General features: G+C 43.6%; 1 protein-coding gene across 4 annotated transcripts in view; it reads right to left on the bottom strand.

Annotated features, from left to right (window-relative positions):
- rgs12a (regulator of G protein signaling 12a) overlaps positions 1-20,797 on the bottom strand; it is a 37,849-nt gene that overhangs the window by 8,054 nt on the left and 8,998 nt on the right. Inside the window, exons 4-16 of one of the 4 annotated variants that reach the window (XM_034568658.1) lie at positions 7,737-7,758; positions 6,703-6,735; positions 5,988-6,157; positions 5,186-5,278; positions 4,169-4,312; positions 3,445-3,627; positions 3,189-3,339; positions 2,474-2,571; positions 2,058-2,243; positions 1,598-1,671; positions 1,370-1,496; positions 792-888; positions 332-390 (exon numbers count right to left, since the gene is read on the bottom strand). In XM_034568658.1, coding sequence (XP_034424549.1) covers positions 332-390; positions 792-888; positions 1,370-1,496; positions 1,598-1,671; positions 2,058-2,243; positions 2,474-2,571; positions 3,189-3,339; positions 3,445-3,627; positions 4,169-4,312; positions 5,186-5,278; positions 5,988-6,157; positions 6,703-6,735; positions 7,737-7,758 — 1,437 coding nt within the window. Of the gene's footprint in view, positions 1-331; positions 394-791; positions 889-1,369; positions 1,497-1,597; positions 1,672-2,057; positions 2,244-2,473; positions 2,575-3,188; positions 3,340-3,444; positions 3,628-4,168; positions 4,313-5,185; positions 5,279-5,987; positions 6,158-6,702; positions 6,736-7,736; positions 7,759-20,797 lie in introns of all 4 variants that reach the window. The other 3 variants (XM_034568659.1, XM_034568660.1, XM_034568661.1) reach the window with 3 other exon arrangements.

Raw genomic sequence — 20,797 nt, 5'->3', positions numbered from 1 at the left:
TATAAAGAGGAGACGGGTCCATCTGGTGGCTCAGCGTCTTCTCTGACCTTGCCAGTATCTGGACCGAGAACCATCTGACTACATATGGTGCAGTTACTCCAGCACGGAGAAATATGAGTGAGTGAGTCAGCCACAGGCAGTGTTAGGTCGAAGAACACAGACAAAAAAACCCAGGAAATAAACACCAACGGATGGCTTAGCATTGGCTACGTGTTAATAAAGATTAATGTGGGCTGATATTCAATGATACTGAATGTTTGCAGAAGCAGCACAGCAACAGGAAAGGACAAAACACCACCATGTGACCGACATTGAACGTGGGAGAACTTACTGTTGCAGAAAAACTCCTGGTAGGAGGGTGACCTTTTAGAGAGGAAGACTTGGATTTGTCTGCTTGAAAAAGAGAAACAAGAAAGAAGAAAATAAATGAGAGAGAGAGAGGACACTTAAGTCATATATTAATTAAATCACATGAATAACAGAGGTGGACATGGTTTATAATCAGGAGTTAAACTTCTCAAAGTTCTTATTCCTTTGTCAAGTTTCTAGTAACCTCAAACAAGAAGGTTGTATTTTATTTGTTTAGCTGCTTTCAGATATGCAACGAACTCTGGAGATTTTCCTGTACAATTAAACAAAAACAAATTAACGAATTTCTTAATATTTCTGATATTGAGTGTGTGCAATTTAAATGTGGCTTCATACGGGGACTGCTGGGCCTTGGCAGCTGTATGTGCTCGAGTGAGGGCCATTCTAGTATTTGGGATTAACAGTGTCTAATGTCTTCTTACCTTTCCCTGAAGCTTGGTCGGCTTTGTCCAACACAACTCGCAGGCCGTCCAAACTGGATATGGGAGCACCCAGATCCAAAGGCTCAGTCTCTCCACTCTGAAACAAAACATAATTAGACGTTCAGCGAGTTCGTAACATCCCCTGTTTTGCAGCAGTCTCCATATGCTGCGAGTTAATTCCTCTTTGCATATGGTCGTTTTCTGAGGGCATGAGCCGTTTGGCTAATTTATGAACTGTGTTTCGGCTCAGGTCTACTATATAATACAGTTATAATGCCTGGAAACCGACAAGACGAAAATAAATCATCTGGCAGGGGTTGAGGGGAGGAGTAAACAGTCGGCATGTTTGAGGAGTGTCGTCATTCTTAATCATAGCCCCGGTTCTCCATCTTCAGAGGCTGGGCTGAGTCAGAGCACTAACCACCGTGTAGAGATGGAAAAGGATGCGGTCGCTTCCCTCCCCTAACCATGATCCTCCACCCTGTGGCAGTGTCACACACACAGCGCAGGGCTGCTCTCCGGACACACAGCAGCTTCAAACACATTAAGCCATTGTAGACGACAGGGGGGTGACTTACTATCTTAGCCACAAGATCGCTGAGGTGGAGGCCATATTTAGCCACCACGGGACGTAGGACCTCAGTGACTGGTTTGGTGGGTTTGGCTTTCAGGCCCACGGAGCGGTTAATGGGAACCAGGTCCAATCTGAGAGCAGATAGAGTACAAGTAAATATCACAGCATTAAAAGAATAAACAGAAAATATGGAGCTGACGGATCAAGTCAAAGTTTGAAGGGTTGTTCTCACCTAAACAAGGTTCGCTTCTCCAGCCTGAGGTCTCGTGAGCTGAGGGTCATGCAGTCTTGGTCCAACACCAAAGGCTACGAGGAGAAAATATATAAAATTACACATTATCAACACAGAAATCCCACCGAAAACTAAAATCTTTTTACCAAGACCTTAACCTACGGACAAATTCTGCACTAAAATCCTCTAATCTGTTCAATTCCCTTCAGATTGTTTCACTTAACTTCTCACAATGAATCCTAACAACAAAACAAAGCACATTTAAATGTTAAGTGCAGTCATACTGTATTTATCAAAGCTTGAATCGTAATAAACGAGAGCCGAGTCAATTCATTCAAGAGCTCCTCGCAGCACCGCTCTGATTCCTGATCTATTAGCAGCAGATGTTCTCCGCATTTTTGTCAGTAATTTGTTGGCAGAGTGTGCGCCCCCCCCCCCCCCCCCCCCCCCCCCCCCTCACCTTCTCCCCTCCCACCAGGAACAGGTCGGCGGCTGCGATGTTGATGCTGATGCTCTGGCAGAGATCATGGAGGACGTCCCTGATGGAGGCGCCGGGCCGAAGACTGATGGAGGAGCAGGAGCCGTTGGGCAGAATCACGCTGCAGTGTTTGGGGGAGCGTTCCCAGACTGAGTGGCGATTATCAGACTAAGGAAAGAAGGTTTAAATGGTTAATTTAGCTCAAAATGGAAGAATTGAGTGATACATAGATTCAGTTGTAAATGAATTTCTTCATTTTCTCAATTATTCCATCTATAAACCAAAAGTGAGTGGGCTGACAAGTTGAAAGAAAAAAAAACCAGCTCTGGCCTTTAATGATGACTACACCAGTTGCTGGGCCCTGTGTTTCCATGGTGATCTGTCCAGAAGAATCTTACCTCAATCTTGCCGGCAGAGCAGGAAGTGGCCATCTCCAGACTGGTACCGGACGACAAGGAGCCCTGGGACTCCCTCCGCCCATTGCTGCCCCAGTAGTCTGCTCAAAACACAGAAAAAGAGGATGAGTTGATGCAGAGAAGAATTAACACATTAAATGAGATTTTAACATACGCAACACCAACATTATTAAGCTATAGCTTATAGGGTTCTGTGGACTGAGCCACTTTTACAGTTTCAGGAAGAAAGCTGCAACCAGCACAACCACAGTCCAAGCAAACAACCCATTACTAATAAGCATGTTTAGAAACGGCCACTGCACCAGTAAGACTACATTTTATTGTATTTATATATTATGATATTATAACCATCAACATTGAAGAATACATTTCACATCACCATATTGACGACATGTGGTTCGTTTAAAACACTGGCTCCTGGCTGATAATTCTCTAAATCTCCCCTGACTGTGTAAAAAAAAGCCACTGTATGTTCTTGCCAGTGTGCCAGCAGTGTGTGTGTGTGTGTGTGTGTGTGTGATCAGTGCAGGGCAGCTGTGTTTCTTCATTCCCCTGCATGTTGCTAATGACAGGAGCTGGCATTGATTTGGTGTATTGTTCGTGGACACTAAAGAACTGTTAAAGTTTGTGCGTTGCTGAAGACTCCGTGGGGATCTTTGTAACCAGAAGGCAACAGGCTTGTTAATTAATTTCTCACCGAGGTTAATGTCTCCGATTTCCTTCTTCTTTGGACCCTTCCCAAAGCTCCTGTTGCGGGACCACGAGAAGAAGATCCCACGTTTCTTGTCTGCGCTTTCGTCTTTGCTGTCCTCGTTCAGTGACCTCCCTGACCTCTGCTTTCTGACCTCCTGTGAGATGGAAGACAAGCAATATGTTCTTAACCTGTCACACTGAACTGATGACCAGACATTTTCATCTGTTATCACTTAAAGCAGTCTAGTCTCTTGTGGCACCTTCTTCGGAGTGGACAGGGTGGAGCGGTCCGAGCTGGCGCTGTGTTTGGACGGCGCAGGGCTGCAGGGGATCTGGTAGGGGTCCGGCAGGGGCTGACCGTCCACCTCAGCGCGCATGCACTCCAGGTAGAGGGAGGACTTGAGGAATCGTGAATAGCTGTCGAACTTCATCAGGTTGAAGATCTGGAGACATTGAGAAAGAGCAATGAAGAGACAGAAGTCAAGAGGGTTCATTAAAGTGAGAAAAGAGGCAGACTAAAACAAGAGACAAAACTACTAGTGTTAACACAAGTTTATAGCTGATGTTATGACAGGTGTCTCAACAGTTATCATTTCTATCATGCTCGTGTGCAGGCTGGAAATATACAGATCTCTTGACTGCATGTCTATGTGTCTGTGTGTACAGTATGCTCTAGATTCTCTGTGGGTGTATGCCAGTTTGTGTTTATCTCTGTGGGAAAGCCTCAGCGCCCTTTCGTAAACAAACCCAGATGGCCACCAAAGAACCCAATATGCTTGTGCAAAGTGGCTAAAGGCGAGAAGAGAACAAAGCCCCCTATAAAAGAATGTCTCCTGATAATACTGCAGGGTGAATACTCTTAATCTTCAGCCCTTGTTAATCAAAGATGTGAAATACTGGAATAACTGTGAAAACACTGTTTTTTTAATCAACCAGCAGATTGTGGTGTCTCATTTAATCAACTCCGCTGCCGTGTGTTCATACCTGTAGCTGCTGGGTCTTGAACATGTCGGGGCGTGGGGAGGTGAGGACGTCGTCGGCCAGCTGGGCTTGGCTGTCGATGTTGACCGGCATGGTGGCCTTGCTGGACAGGAAGCTGTTGTAGATCTCCCCTGCTCTCTGGGACAGCTGCAAGGAAATGAGAGAGGTGATGCCGGATTACAAAAACAACAGCAGCTTCCATGTTGTGTCTTCTTATCTAAATGTTTCACACAGTGAGACCCCTTGTTTTAGCCCCATTAGTGGCTCTATTACCATAAAGCAGTGGTTCCAAACCTGGGAGTCATGACCCACAAATGGGGTCACAAGATAAACATGAGGCTACATCCATAGAACGAGTTTGTTTCAAAATGGCGTATTAAAACTGTGCTTTAAGATGTGTATCATACCTTGACCATAATAACACACCTGATAACTTACAGCATGTGACCTGTCACATACACTGGGCATGTGGATACCGGTGTAAACAGGAAGCACATTGTCTACTCTGCAGCTCATTGCTTGGTTTCAGAAAATTCTATGAAGGACAAGCAGCAAAGGTGAAATATAAGAGGGGGGTCTTTCTTCTCTTGGACCCACAACGAGGTGGAGCTGTTACTGATGGTGAGTGTTAACAATGTTTTGCATTCAACATTGGTAGTAGGCAACTTTTGTTTGAATACTGTGGACGCCAGACATAAACTTAGCAACAGTGGTGCAATATAAATATAAATGTGGCCTTGTGGATGTAGCCTGAGGGAGCAGAGATTATTTATGGAATATGAGAAATTTAATACATGGATTCCTTCAGGTGTCAAAAAAGATGCAAATGAACCAATAGACTTTAAAACCTGCGAAAAAAGAGGTCACAGAATGTATTGTGTTTTAAATTGGAAACCACTGCTGTTAAGACAATTATAATTTAACCACTGTGTATTAAGTTTTAAACAATAACATAATGTGTCAGTTTACATTGGACCACAAAGCTTAGACTGCAGCTGTAGCTGCATACCGTGGACTTACCTGCTTTTTATCAGTTGCTGGGACATGACTGAAGTATTCACAGGCCTGCCAGAACAAGATATTCTCCTCACTGAATTCTTTCTTGAGAAATTCCTGTGAAGACACACAAACCCAATAAGTTTCTCTCTGATCTCAAAGTGCTGATCACTTTCACATCCTCCCGGAGCTGCTGCTACTGCTGCTGCTGAAGCCACTAGCGAGGAAAGAACATTATTTTGTTTTATGCTGTGACCAAAATTGGTGTAAGAGTGGGCGCAGGATGGAGTGGGCGAGTGCGGCTCCGATCAGCGCTGAGGGAAGGTGAGGAGGGAGGTGGTTCTGGGACGCCAGGACTTAATGCGGAGCCTTCTGAAGGTGTCGTGGGCTAAATTCAAACACACATCTTTTATGTGGGAGGTTTGGTAACATAAAGGAAAACTGGCTCTGAACTTGAACTTATTCCAAATTTATACATAACTAGTATTTGTTAAGAAAAGCTCTCACATCACTGCAATACATGCGGGTCAACAGTCAGAGAGGAAACACTTACAAAATGTAATGACTGTGTGTAAATAATTGAATAGATGAAGGAGGGTGAGCAAAGACAAAACATTTACTGTAAGTTTACATACGCGTACAAATTAATGTTTATTTTACTTTTCTACTCCTTTAGCTTTCATTGAATTAATGAGCAGAATTAAAAGAATCTAAACTGTAGCACGGACTCCCTGTGTTTAGCTCTTACATCTGAATCATGAAGCTGTTTTCAACACCACTCCGCAAACTTTCAATCAACGTGAGAAACTTGTTCTACCCAGCTTACCGAGAAGTAGCGCACGCCCACTGGATCCTGGAGGAGCCGCTCGAAGCAGGCGGCCCAGCTGGCAACGCGCTGCTCTGGAACTCCCCGGTGGCTGCCCGCTCCTGGAAGACTGCCATTGCTGTTCAGGCTGCTCTGGCTGCAGCATCCCTGCAACTGGACTCCACTGTAGTCTGCAGGAGCGGGAGAGTGACGCAAAGCTTTAGACAGATCAACGGGCAAAACGTAAAAGGGTAAAATTACAGATATCAGCCCTAATCAGCATTTTATTGTTCTTTTTTACCTTTTAAATGTAATCTGTAGTAAAATAGCTCCAATATATTTTCCTAGACCTTGTTAAAGATATGATTGAAGAAATATTATTATTATTAACACACATCTAGAATAGGACTGCGCAAAAGTGTAAGATATTTGGTGAAACTACATAAATGCTCATAGGTTAAAACAATACAAATACATCAGATTCGGGCTCTGGTGCTAATGTTACTAGCTCTAGAGGGACGTGTGGAGCACAACACATCTGATTGCATCCTACAAGGAGCGAAACAGCAGATGCCACTCAGGTGATAAAAGAGGAGCAAACAGGGTGCATGACAAAGAGGGAGAGGAATAAAAGAAGGAGAGTAGACACAGACGAGAAAAGGGAGACATGCAGGGAGACTGGGTGAGGAGCTGGGGGTCAACTAAAGTGGAGAAGGAGGCACTTCCTCTGCGGTACCTGCTAGCGTGGCAGCAGATGGCCACTTTAGGGCTGCAGGACGAGCAGGGAGGGAGTGCAGAGCAAAAACAAAACAAAAGGATCACAATAGAACTGGTTACAGATAAACAGGCGCCTGGTGTCATTTTGTGAGAGAGAGAGTTAAACGGTTGGCATGGGCAACTGATATTGACAGACTTTATCTTTTCTATTGAAAGTAGAAATGTTGGATTCACAGAAATTTGACTGTGGCATTGTGAAATAAAGCAACTGTAAATCTAAAATAAAGTTATAATGTGGCCTCTTTATGACCTTTCAAAGTGCAATTTGAATAACAGTGAATTATCTCTTTCGCTGTGACAACACAGGCCAGATGACTGATTTCCTTGTGTCACTTTCTGTCCAGTTTGCTGACAAGCCATTTGTTTGGACGCGGTTTAATGTATTAGGACTGAGGCTTTTGAGATGCCTGTTTACCACATTGTGTGCAGCTCAGTTAATGAGATGGCTTTGGAAAGCAAACAGCCCTGCATGTCTGATCCACATCCACAGTGAAAGGAGCGGTGCTGCGCGTCCACAACCGCAGCCTCGGTCGGCCTGTTAGCAAATGTTATTAACTGCTATGAAAGGGAAGGACCAGACAGCATGCACGCTAGAACCGACTGTGACCCGAAACACGCTCAACAAACATCCTTTGTTAATGAGGCATTCTGCCTGCAGTGCATACATCATTCTCACTAAAAGTCTTTTTATTAGACCATTTTATTGAGCGGCGACAAAGTCCTCTGTTGAGGCCAGAGCAGAAAATGAGAAATAAAAATGCAGACACAGGAAAAAATGGACACAGCAGCAATATGAGCAAGAGGAGATGAAAAAGTTTCAGTGTTAGTGAAAAGGAATGAAAGAGGAAAAGCTTTAAAATCTTGTTAACAAGCCTTTTGTTTACTTTGAGCGTTAAGATCACAAATAGGCCATTAAATAGCTTGAATTCGACTCTGCTTTTACACTTAAGTTTCCCTTTTTTTAAAAAGTGGTAGTATATGAATGGTACTCACCGCCATCTGAAGAAGCAGCAGACTGAAAGAGAACAAAGAGAGACATGAGTGAGGAGCTGCTCTCATGACCTCTTGTGCTCAGACAAGAGGCTGAATACTGTGCGGATAGCAGCGTCTCTCCAGGCATCTGACCAGTAGCTCTGAGGTGTGTGTAAGAATGTGAGTGTGTGTGTGTGCTACTAGAAAACATTCATTTGTAAGTGGGTGGACCCCTGCTTGCTACCACACACAGCTGTTCACACCTCCACACCAGGACCCACCCCTCACTTTATATTTTCCTCTCAGGCTTGAATGTGTGCATTCCTGCAAACTGTAGCCACAAAGATCACAGCTCATCAAGGCTGAGCTGCTTGAGAGGCCATCACTGGCCTTAATGGTCATCCTTTCACTTGCTAATTCAGGAAGTGAGTGGTCTATGCATGAGTAGATGTTGCTGAATAGACGCCAAACAGTTCCACCCCCCCGGTGAGCACGGAGATTTCACAGTGACCACTTTCTGTAACTGGTGTGTAATTAAAGCCAAGAAATGATGCCCAGATCTCACGATGGCTCAACAAATATTTAAACGCAATTTATTCAGCTTTTGTAAAAACCTGTCTGCATTATTTTGGTCGGGCTAATAAAGAGAGATTTAACGCCTAATCTGTGAAGCTGTTATCGTAAGTAAATTGAAAGGCAGGGGAGGATATGAGAGGCGGATCTCAGGGTTCGGTCCAAGAACAGTACAAATCTGTGCGTTGGAGGATTCATCTGAAAAGGGGAGACTATTTCCAGAAGAGTGTTTGCTGAGCTGCCACTTCAAAGTGCGAATATTCAAGACTGATAATGCAGCTAAACAAGGCTCCTTTTCCCACACACTTAGCTTTGGTGTGAGCTGTAGATACAATTTGTGATTCATCGTATAATACTGGATTGTAGATCTAAAATAAATATAAAATAAATAAAGTCCTGGACACACTGCCTGATCTGGATCCACACCAAAATTTAAAGGGTTCTTCCTTGACCAATACCACATGTATCCACCAACTTTCGTGGTGATACGTCCTGTGGTTTTTGTGCAATCCTGCTAATTAACAGACACACAAACAAATGCAGATGATCACATAACATCCTTGGCGGAGGAAATAAGGGTGAGTTTTGTTGTCATTATCAGGTTTCAGCCTCATCAATGAGCCTGAGAACAGGTCCAGACATATCGTGCTCCGGCCTCTTCAACTGGCCATCTGAAGGCCGAGGACGTCACCTCCGTCATGTGCTGCTTGCTTCCATTTTGGGAGTGACCACATGTAAAAACTCTATCAGACACAGACCGCTAAACCACTAATTGTCCGTCACAGCCCCTTTACAACTCGGCTGCTGCTGACTATAAGGAGCTCCCGGCTGCATACAGTCAACACCCAAAATCATGGGTGGGTAGCACGAAGACCAACATGAAGCTGAAACAGAGGAGGGAGAGAAGAGAGAACACCCACTCCATCTGTCCGTCCCTTTTGGATCTAAAAACAGCTAAACCTCTAACCTTAAATATATGGAGTGTTGAGACTGCGGTTCGTTTTAAAGAACAAGACAGACATCAAACAATGTGACGTAAATGTTGGATTTGAGCGAACAAAAGGGTTCCCAGCCTGGGACTTTGAAATTATGAATTGGTATATTCACGATTGTCAATGCTTAATGAGCCCTTGCTAATTCTTAAGCCTCCGCATGGAGAGATTTTACATCTGAGATGATATCAAAGATCTACGTGTGGTAGGAACGAAACTTCCTCAGCGACACGCACAGTAACAAGTGGGAGAGTTACAATAAATCACGAGGAAGTCTCCGTTGGCACACACTAATGATGTCATAGCTAAGCTTTTATAAATCATACGTGTGTCAGAGGAGAATTATGTCGATGACACACCGCCATGAGTTGCGTTGAACACGCCTGAGCATCTGAACAAATGTAATTTTGCAAAACCCCACAATCTAAGCAAGTGTCATAATTTATAACAATATCATTTTGTTGCTTTTGTTCCTTTTCTTGTTCTTTACAGTGGCCGTGGGTACCTTGAATGGGGCTATATAAATCAAAGCTTTATCAAATGGCAGGAAATTGTAGAAAAAAATGCCCACGGTAACATGTCCGAATGGCATATATAATATAAAACCCCCAAACATTCCATATGAGATGATATAAAATATAAAATACGTGAAAACCTTTATATATGAGAGGCTGGAAAACACAGATACGTCGCTCTTTAACTTGATAAATGACCTAAATGATAAATCAGTTGGTTAATAATCTGTAGATCAGCTAATTAGCTGACTGACTAATTGTTTAAGAACTGACATCAACATAATTACACATAATTTAAAGTTGAGCAGGTAGAGCTGGCAAAGATACAGAGGGCGGTGTGTGTGTGTGTGTGTGTGTGTGTGTGAGGCAGCAGGGGTTAGACCACACACACACCACCGAGTGTTTTTAAAGTCGTAAGTGCTTCCTTGACCACGAGTCCCCCACAATGAGTCTGAAGTGCTGACCCATCCACACCATCCCCTCTTGTCCACATACGCTTCCTCTGTCGACACCTCTGGTGACAAGCAGCTCCACTGTGGGTGGCTCTGCAGCACTGCAGGCCCTCTTTGATCCCTTTCATCGGAGGTCAGATTGCAAATATCCAATTTCACAGTTGGAATCGCTCTGAGTGCCGTACGTATGTTGGGTTGTTATCAAGCAAACAGACAACATCACAGTTCAAGTCACAGTGAGTTCCCACCGGCTCTGAAAAGAGCATGATTTGGCTCTTCGGTTGGAAAATGCTCTTCCAAGCTTTACTGTGGTACAACCCCCACGCCGTGTAGTCTGGCATCTCAAGACACCGCATGCTAAAGGAACGTAGATGAGCACACCGACAGATTTATGTGTGTGTGATCTGAAGTGACACATCAGGACTGAAACACACACTTGTGTTAAATGTAGGGTTGTTCGGTTGGTTGGTCGATATGCTCTTGTCCAACCAATTGTCATCGGTGGAAACTCGAGCCAGGGCCGATGCCAATATTAGGAGGTACAAACATTTCAATACTGATATATATTGGCCAGTATACTTATCCAACCCTTACCGTAAAATTATATTTGAATGTTTTAACAATAAAATCTAATATAAATAACTATAAAAGGAAAAATAAAACACAGATACTACAGTATAAGCAACTTTAAATTAGGGAATAAACATTAATACACATCTTTTCTGTAATGTTTATTCTGAAAAATAAGTTTTCATATCAGCAAACACAAACACTAATACCTATATGTCTATGAAAGGCTCATATGGACTGATTTTAATGGTCCAACCGATAAATTGGTCGGGCTCTGGTGAAAACTGTATCACAACTTTGAAGTCACGTAACCTAATGAAAACTACTGGGTCTGACTGATTTAATATGTGTTGAACCTTAACTCTTTGTCTGTTCAGTTAAACAAACCAAAAGGTCCAACATCAGTTTGTATATCACAGCTCAACAGCAAACACGGTCCATCAACTTGCTCCTTCAACTTTGTGTTAAAAGTTGAGTGTGAACATATCAGAATTGGCATATTTCAATAGGTTTGCTCTTATAATTAGCTTTAAATTAAATATGCTGCAAAGACTAACCGAAGATTTTTTTGTTACCCCCGTGACTAATCGATTAGCTGTAGAGTCGGTACGATTACACGGTTTTACGTGGCTGACACCTGACCGAGTCAAATCGGTTAAAAGATAAACAACATTCACACAAACGTTAATGCAGCTCATTAGCTCCTCTCACAGAGTTAATTTCCGATGTGTTAAAAGTTAGTTTTTTCTTGATAAGGCATGTTCCTGCCGTCAGAATCTGGATTGAGATTTACCCTGTTAAACACACGGATTAAAAAAACCCAGAAGCAAAGTCAAGTCAAGGCTGATTCTCGCACCCCGCAAACAAACAGCCACCGTTCCCGACCGCTTAAAACAGCTGTTCAGAGCGTTGGAGAGAACAGCGACAAAGAGGGAAATTAATGAGAAAAACAGCTGACTTAACAAAAGGAGTTTCACCGCTTCGTACAGAGGAGCGAGAGGAGGCTTGTGCGGCAAACCACAGTTTACTTACAGTGCCGAAGTTCCAGGTCCTCTTGAAGGAAAGTCTCTTTTTGAGACTCATTGTTCCCTAGTCTGCTACACCAGCAGCACACAGACAGAATGTGTGTGTGTGTGTGTGTGTGTGTGTGTATGTGTGTGTGTGTGTGTGTGAGTGTGTGAGTGTGTGAATGCATACCTGAACATTCCCCACCCAAAACTCAGAAAACCATGTCTGTACAAGTCGGAGAGAGGGAAAGAGAGGGAGGGAGAGGTAAGCAGAAATCTGACAAGGTACTGGACAGAGAGGAGGAAGAAGAGGAGGGTGGGGGTATGAAGGCGGAAAGACAGATTTCCTTACTCTGCAGCTGTTACCATGGTAACCCAGCCGACAATACATACAGCTTGTGCCACAGTGGCATGAAGGAATCAGATGAATCAATCCCCCCACCACCCTCAACTATTGCCACAAAAACAAGCACTCGCTATGTCAAAACCACAGCGGCCTTCCCCTTTTGTTTCCAGTCCGGGACCCCCACCCCTCTCTCAGAAATAAGTACTCAGTCGAAACTTAAATGGAAACCAGATGGATTTGGTTTAATCAAAATAAAAGTTTGGTCGTCTCTTAGCTGAACTCTGGGCTTCATTATCCGCTGTCAAAAAGCACCATTCTTATGAGCCCAGCCGTAATCCTGTCAATTGGTGTTTTCTGCGAGCAAAGTAGCTCACGTACGAGAAAAGGAAAAAATTTTTTTTTTTGCTTTCCTTTTATATTCTGGCATCGCTCCTCGTCTCCGCTGCGTTTCCGCGCCTCCACATATCTTCTAAATCTCTGTATTTCGAGAAACTATTATTCTTGAATAATAGGGCCGTGTGTTCTGAGGTTTTCCAACAAACGTGTTTGTGTTCTTTGGACTTAATTTTGACATAAATAATGGATGAGATATGGTGTTTATTAACAGACTGCTTTTCATGGTAGATTTCTCCTGTTTAATTGGATTTCTACATGGTCTCCCCCTTTGGATATCTTGGATGTTTGTAATATTTGCACGCCTGTGTTGATGGTTTGAAAAGGCAAACCACAGATTACATCCTAATACCCTCAGGAGAGGCTTTGTTCATGTATGCACTGGGTTGTATAGATCTGTGTTTGCACTGAAATGTACAAATGCAGATAAATAATGGTGGGACACTTTCATGTGTTGCACCAGATTGTGACAGACAAATATTTTGAGTTGCATTTTCAACGGCTATGGGAATTTTTGCATTTCACAAATCGCAATAATCGTACACATCACAAATAAATCTAAAAATAATGTATAAAAAATGGTAATGATGTGATTCTCTTGCCAGCGTCTGCGCCACAACAAGTAGGGCTCCCACGATGAATCATATTAAAAATGCGTTCTCGATGCATATACGCCAATTCAATCTCACTTCCAAGTGACATCGACTCTGCAGCATTGTCATTAGGGAAATCAGCTGCATCAAAACAAGCGTTCCCACTTTGTCCCTCAACAAATGACAGCGCGGCGTTACACCACATGATGCAGCAGAAAATTGGCAGTGAGAGAAGTAAACCCATCGAGAGCAATTCAGAGACTCAGAAGACAAATTGAGTCCAGAAGAAAGTCCCATTGATGGGGCGGAAGGAAGATGATGTATTTGTGTAGTTTATAGGAAAAGCATCTGTTGCATCTGCGTTTCTATCTGTATCATGAAAACAACTGCAATAAACATATATATTTAAAAATAAGTGAAAATATCTCACTAAATTCTGAGTAAGACATTTTTGATTCTCATATCATCCAAAGCTGTGCAGGACTACACACTAACATGTTCCTTTATGTGTCTTCATGTGGACAATATGATTTGTAGTTATTATAAATCAAGCATCAGAAAGCTTCATTCATAATTGTATGTTTTGGCCAAAATCTCCCACACCTACAATTCATTATCGAATTGTAAAGTAATGTTCTGTAAAGAAAAACGGTGCTTTTCATTTGTACGTCATGTCCTGCCTCCTGTTGCTCTACCCAGGTGCCACCACATGTTCCAGACATTTTCCTGTTGACCCACACATGTCTTGCTGCACTCTTCATATGTGAAAGACAAACTCCAGAAAATGTCTGGATCCAATTCTCCAGATATTTAGCATTTTTAAGCTTTTTTGAGATGAATTCGATAATTGCATGTTTCGGTCTGAATATAAGAAATCCTGTGGGCTCCTCACTGGGACAAAATAATCTGTGTTCATTGTGTGCAATATTGTCCTACAATACAAAGCACAACAGAAATAGACGAGCTCTCACAGCTGGAAAAATTTAAAAATAATTCTAGACAGTGTTGATACAGCTCCAAGAACATCTCAAAAACACCAAATAAAGAATTAAAACTCTGGAGGATCTATTCTCTTTATGAGTTTTAATTGGCAGTAGCTTTCCAAAGTCATGTTTGATGTTCACCACCACATATGTTGTATCATTTTAGTACAAAAGGTTATTTATTAAAAAACACAGTACTGTGCAGATAATTACTAGTGTACATACGTAATGCTATAATATAGAACTGTAGCACAGAAAGCATGTGCGCCTTCATGTGCAGATAAAATCTGTCCTGCAGTAATTAGAAGCTATTCGAGGCGCTGAGCTGAGTCATCCATAGCTGTGGTTAGAAACTCACAGAACGCAGATCGCTCAGCCCCCCAGCTCTAATTTTGCTCTTTGACCCCCCTGAGGCAGAGAGTGGCTGCAGAAAGGTGACCGCATCTATAGGTTCACAACAGGAGCGAAACATGTTGGAACTCTTCAAGCAAAAGGCCTCCAGGAAAAAAACATTTCACTGGCGTTTTCTCCAGTGTTGCTGCTCCAAGAAATCAAGCCTGTTGCCACAAAGTAAAAAGGATTCACGTGAGCTCTGAGCCTTCGCTTGATTAAATCAATGTGCAAAACATTTCCACACAGGCTTCACAGCGACAACGAGCGCCGCTTGTCACAAGACCTAATTGCATGTCAAGCTCTCTGCCAGGCAATCTTGACCGAGGACGGGAAAATAATCTGGACCTGCTATCTGCGGCAGACGACAAACTATTCCCTGAAAATAACATCAAGAGAGAGCTTCGCATGGAGGCAACTTCCTTTAGAGGGAGGGAGGGAGAGGGTGCGGTGACTGATAAGATGGAAGAGACATTTCTTTCCCAACCAAGCAAGGAGTGTGTTAGAGAGGGAGGGAGGGAGGGAGTCAGACTGATTCGGAGAATTATGAAACTCATTCGACAATATCCAAGTGAAGATAAGTGTAGACAGACAACAGACAAGCTTGTATTTGATTTCTGGTGGTTAACAAGTGGAACCCAGTGTTTTTATTGAGGGTAATCTTGTTTGTCACCACAAATATGCCAGACACTCTATCACATTAGCAAGGATCTGTTGAGGTCAGCATGCTTATGTGATGCTAAGGGACCAGGAATGGTAAACAACACGAACACAATTCCTGAGTCTCCTTTGCTATTATGTCCATACATATCAAGGGCTGTGAAACTCTGTTGATTCCTGTCATAAAGTCACATTATCTTCACGTTTCGGCAAATACCGAACATTTCAACATGTAACTGACGAACGCTATTCTGGTCACAAGAGCCTAAGAAATGATGCCAGTGGTGTAATTTCACTTTTGCTTTTAATATTGAAGGAAAATTAAATTTAGAAATGTTCTGATTTTAGTTTTTTTCTACAAGGGGCACATAATGTTGGTGGAAAAAAACCACACTGCCCGCATCCAGGATATTTTGTACAATGGGAGGAAGTTAATTTGTGTCGTCCAGCTTTATATACAGTCTATAGTTCAGACCTGGTACTAACATCCGTCTCTGGTGATCCAATCACAAATGAACAGCTCTCACGTCAGTCCACACCTGGCTTTAGAATGTGTCTCCTCTCCCCACATGGGATTGGATCTCACTTCCCTACTCCCTATGCAAATAACACGTACATCATTTCTGTTTGCAAAGACCAAGTGATGTTGTTTTTTTGCCAGTCTAAGTTTGACAGACAGGTTCATTTACAGTGTGTGTGTGTGTGTGTGTGTGTGTGTGTGTGTGTGTGTGTGTGTGTGTGTGTGTGTGTGTGTGTGTGTGTGTGTGTGTGTGTGTGTGTGTGTGTGAGAGGGAGAAAGAGGCTGTGAGAGAACAGGCCTAGGAAGGGCTGAGAGAATCAATGCTCTGCACCGCTCCAAAATGAAATAAGATTTTACTCATTTGAAACAGTGAAAAGAAAATAGAAAATCAATGTGGCAGTCGGTTGTAATATTGCGGAGGTGGCCACAAATAAATCAATCAATGGATGGGAAAGACTGAGAATTGTAATAATCGTTTTAAGTTAATTATTATACTGTAGGGGGTCAGAGGATGTAGTATCCTTGAATGGACCCAGGACACGTGTGTTCATGCTGCTAAAAGAATGTGGTCACAAGTGTCCCAGACCATGGACCTCACTTGGTGTCCTCAATGCATCGTGGGTACATTCACACCTGTGCTTCATCACCCGAGACGGACGTTTAATACCAGGCCTGAACAGGGCCTAACAATGGCCGCTTGTAATGGGTGCTTTAATTAAGTTGCTCTCTAAATAGTTTGATTTAGAAACAAATAAACTAAAAGGGATTTTCCTGTTAAACAAACATATGAAAGTTCTACCTCAGAATGTATAATGATGCTGGGTGAACAAACGTCAGGCCCTGTGTCATGAGCCGAGTAAAGGGTCCAGACTTGTGTCGAGGCGGCTTTTAAACGTAATCCTATCAGTAAACAAATGAGTTGCTCTCTCGGTGTCTTTAAAGACATGAGTGATTTGCATGCAAACAGAGGCCATCGTCACGGTGCGTTTCATCTCTTAATCCCCTTGATCAACTGTAATCTACCGCCTGTTCCCCAATGCTAACCGGTGAGCCCCAGCAGATGGGTACGGCTCTACTCCTGTCTGGATTAACGTGGCATTACTATGATTTCCGCAGTGCTCCTGCTGTGTGTGGGTGCACATATGCGTGCGCGTGCGTGCGCGTGCGTGCGCGTGCGTGTGTGTGTTTGTGCCACTTGCTGCTGATAAAGAAGCTGACAGGGTGTGCTAGCCTGTTTACATGTTTCCCTTTGCTGCCCTCCTCGCTGAAGCAACCCAACCAGTATCAGACTCTCTCTTTCCCAACTCATAACAATGTAAATTCTAATCTTCACTTTGTCTGAACCTGTTCAGCTCATGTTAGCAGACACTCGACTCAGTCACTACAACTGTGAAGCCTTATCACAAGCATTAAAACACAACATTAACTCCCTTTGCTGTGTTGGACAAACACACATGAAGAGCGGCACAACACAGCTGGATCCCACGAAAATAGAATAACTGAAGAGAGCGAAATTAGAACCGGAGACCAAGACCCCTCCCATCCCCATTTATTATCATAGAAAAAGGGCCGCGCACACATGAGCCTGGAGGGCTTTAGGTGGGTAAAACCACATAAGATGCCACCACACCCTCCCGCTGCTGCTCTCCTTGTCTTCCATAAAAAAAACCACCAGAAAACGGACTTTCCAACCTGGAACCTGACACCTATAATTAGCCCTGTGAACCCCCCACCCCACGTTTTCCACCACACGTACTTACACGAACACTTAGTGTATGTTGTTTTGAAAAGTCTGTGTGCTTGGGTACATTTGGTTGAGCGATGATAAGGCCGAGATATGTATGCATATCGGCCTCCCGGGAGTGTACAAGGCTATTTAATGCCTGTGACAAGGAACTGGCATAATTGTTTATTTCCTGTGGGAGTCCTCCTGACCTTACGGGGATGCACTAATCCTATTGGTTATGCAGGGAACATTAGCTGGATGGATGAGACTAGGGAAGAGGTGAGGACAAGCTTGGCTTAAGTCCATCCCTTTAGTTTGAGGGCTGTAGGAGGACACTGAATCTCTACTGGTATTTGGCATGATAACAAAACCATGACAATGCTCACAGTATTGTTGTAGCTGAATAGCTGGTTATACAATACTGTGTGGTGAGTTTTTACTTTTGCCAAAAAAGTGCTCGTCTGCACACTCAATGCTTCCTAGTAGACAGTTACTTATTTCTGTCATAACTATGCTTCTGCCATTTTACATAGAGCATTGAGTTATCTAGCACTACACAATTTGCATTTCAGGGCAACCTTTTCATTTACTGCCTTTAAAAGCACTTAAAAGCACAATAACTCATGGTGCAGGACATAACACGCCCGTGGCATTTTCCTCAACCAAAAGATCGAAGCTATATATTTCTTCATGTTGACCACGGGATTATGATGTTTATAGAAAAAGTGCATGAGGAGAAGTTAGTGTTTACACTGCCAAAATGGAGTGCCAAGCCTCACAATATCACAGGGAGAACTTGTCTGCCCTGACAATCCATGTTTACGACTTCCACAGTGCGACCTTGGCCTGATTCTGCAGCATCTTGTGCCAATTCAAGGCCACAACGATACCAACTACACACTCAGCTCTGGGCCTCCCTGCCATCCCATCACGTTCTAATGAGACAGCTCTGTCTTGCTCAATGCGAATCCACCTCAGCGTTGTCTGAGCTACAGGTGTGGGGTAAAGAGTTGAACACGACAGGCAGATCGCTCTATCCCAGACATGTCTCAACTGTTACCAGGGAGGTGATAAAAGACTTTGGCAGGTCCTGAGCCGTTCCTTGTTGAGTAACCTCCACACCCTTGGCAGTAGATTCCCTTTCGGTGAAGCAGAGAAATGTAATAATAGTACAATTGAGGAAGGTAAACAGTGAGTGGTGAATCATTCCCCGCAGTTGTGTATCAGATGTATAGACATCATGGTACAGACAGCTTTTACGACAGCCTATCAACAGATGATGATATGTGGTTAACTGAAAAAGATACATCATAATCATGGATGTTGATAGATGATGTCATAGCGTTTTTGCGTGACAACAGCCAACAGTTGAGCTGCAGTGCGTCTCCGTCCAGAGATGGCGAGGCAGCGGGTATTTTCCGTGGTTACAGCGCGGTCAAATAGCAAACTCAGCAACCACAGCCACATCTGGTCATCTGGTTATTGGCTGTTGCACGTTCATGCAGCGAAAACATCAGCCGGACATTTTAAATAACTTCTACTCGAGTGCTAAGTTTTGTTGTGTTAACGCGCTGTTTTTCCAGTTGGTGGGTTTGAAGAGAGCAAAATTACAAGTAATCGCAGTGAAATGTCTCGCAAGGAGGAGGAGAAGGAGAAAAGGAATCATATAGTGGAGACACTTACAAAATGTCAGGCTACTTAGTCTTTGCATCCTATAATGCTAGCCTAAGGACACATTTCGTGAGTGCAAATGTCCACCCACACTCCAGAGCTGGCCATGTGATGTCAGTGAGAAGTGCGTCGTGTTCGCCTGCCTGTAACGCAGATCCCCTGGAACACACTATTCTGGTTCCTATCCTCAAGTCATAACACCCTCATCCATAATAGACAGATTAATTAATATAATCAAGTGTGGCATCCAATCTTTGTAACTAATGCAATATAGTTGAGGAAAAAAAGATCAAGCAGCACCAAAAGTAGGACATATTTGAGCAAAGAGAAAAGTGAATAAGACTTTGAATCAGAGAGAGGACATGTCTGCACAACGCCAACACAGGCAAGGTAAAATCACAGGCAACCATTTCAAGTTTAAACTAAAGTCTTGCTGTAACATGACCACTGCAAATACAGTGCTCCTGAAGATCCCTGAAAATGTAACTCTGTCTGACAACCATAACCTCAGAGAATTTAACTTCTCCCATTGTCACCAACTGACTGGGAGAAGGCTTCCCCTCTCAGAGCGAGTACAGCCGAGCGCACATCATTCAAAGGCTCATACAGTTCACAAGAATAATCCGGGGTCACTTTACAAACCCCTTTTAGTATAGCTAGGTCTAATTTAAAGTCAGCATGCATCCTGATGTCGGAGCTACACCACATTTTGCTGTATACAGCAGTGCTGTGTGTACCATAAAGCACATGAGAATTCAGCTGGCACGACTCAAAACATTCCTCTGACAGACCACACAAGCTAACCACTGTATGCCGCTCAAAGGCTACAACAGGAGCCACAAAGAGCCCAAAGAAGGAAAAGTAACGGTGGCAGGGAAGATACCACCACAAGTGTGAAAGATGAGGTTGGCATCGCCAAAACAGAGAAGTGAGGACAGACGGAGAGATGAAGACTTCCAAGATTTTTATGACAAGGACTTACAGAGTTGAGAGTTAAAGTTTGCTCCATGTATGACGCTGTGTGCGTGCGTTTGGCTCGTCTTCAGCGCTTCTCCACACGCCTGCTGTGTGTAAACGAGTCCATCCGCTGGAGCTCCCTGGCGTGTGTGTGTGTCAGTGTTTGCAGCGCAGAGAGACAGAGCTCAACCGGGGGACGAGAAAGCGTGCAGGAGAGCCAGCAATCCTGACAGCTACTGGGAGTTCAAAAGCTCCCTCTCTCTTCCTCTGCTGCCGGTTCCTCTCTCTCTCTCTCTCTCTCCCTCCCTCCCTCTTCCACCCTCCTCTCTCTCTCGTTGCTGTAAATTCCTCCTCCTTTCCTCTCTGTTTACCTCCCTCCCCGCCTCTGTGTCTTCATGCCTTTCTGAAACGCCCACAGGATAGATCTATTACCCACAGGCGTGCAAACGAGAGCTGCTAATGTCTCCACACCTGAAAGGAGAAACTTCACACTAATGGAGCAAAAAAAAAAAAAGAAGAAGAAGAGGTGCCCAAAATTTCCCAGCAGACACCGAGAGTACGCCTGAATAAAACAGTGTGCCCTCACGTTAACAGATGTTTTCACATGCAGCAGCACATCAGAGGACAGAGTCAGTGTGAACACAGACACAGCATCCAGCTAATGGTGTCATCTCTGTAAAATTGCAAAGCATCAGTTTGGAGCTGGTAACAAGGGGGAGGAAGGAATCGACTCA

This window comes from Hippoglossus hippoglossus, chromosome 18, assembly GCF_009819705.1.
Source record: "Hippoglossus hippoglossus isolate fHipHip1 chromosome 18, fHipHip1.pri, whole genome shotgun sequence".
Taxonomy (NCBI): Eukaryota; Metazoa; Chordata; class Actinopteri; order Pleuronectiformes; family Pleuronectidae; genus Hippoglossus; species Hippoglossus hippoglossus.
The sequence above is the reverse complement of the archived record's forward strand: the minus strand, read 5'-3'. Positions and strand labels throughout refer to the sequence as shown.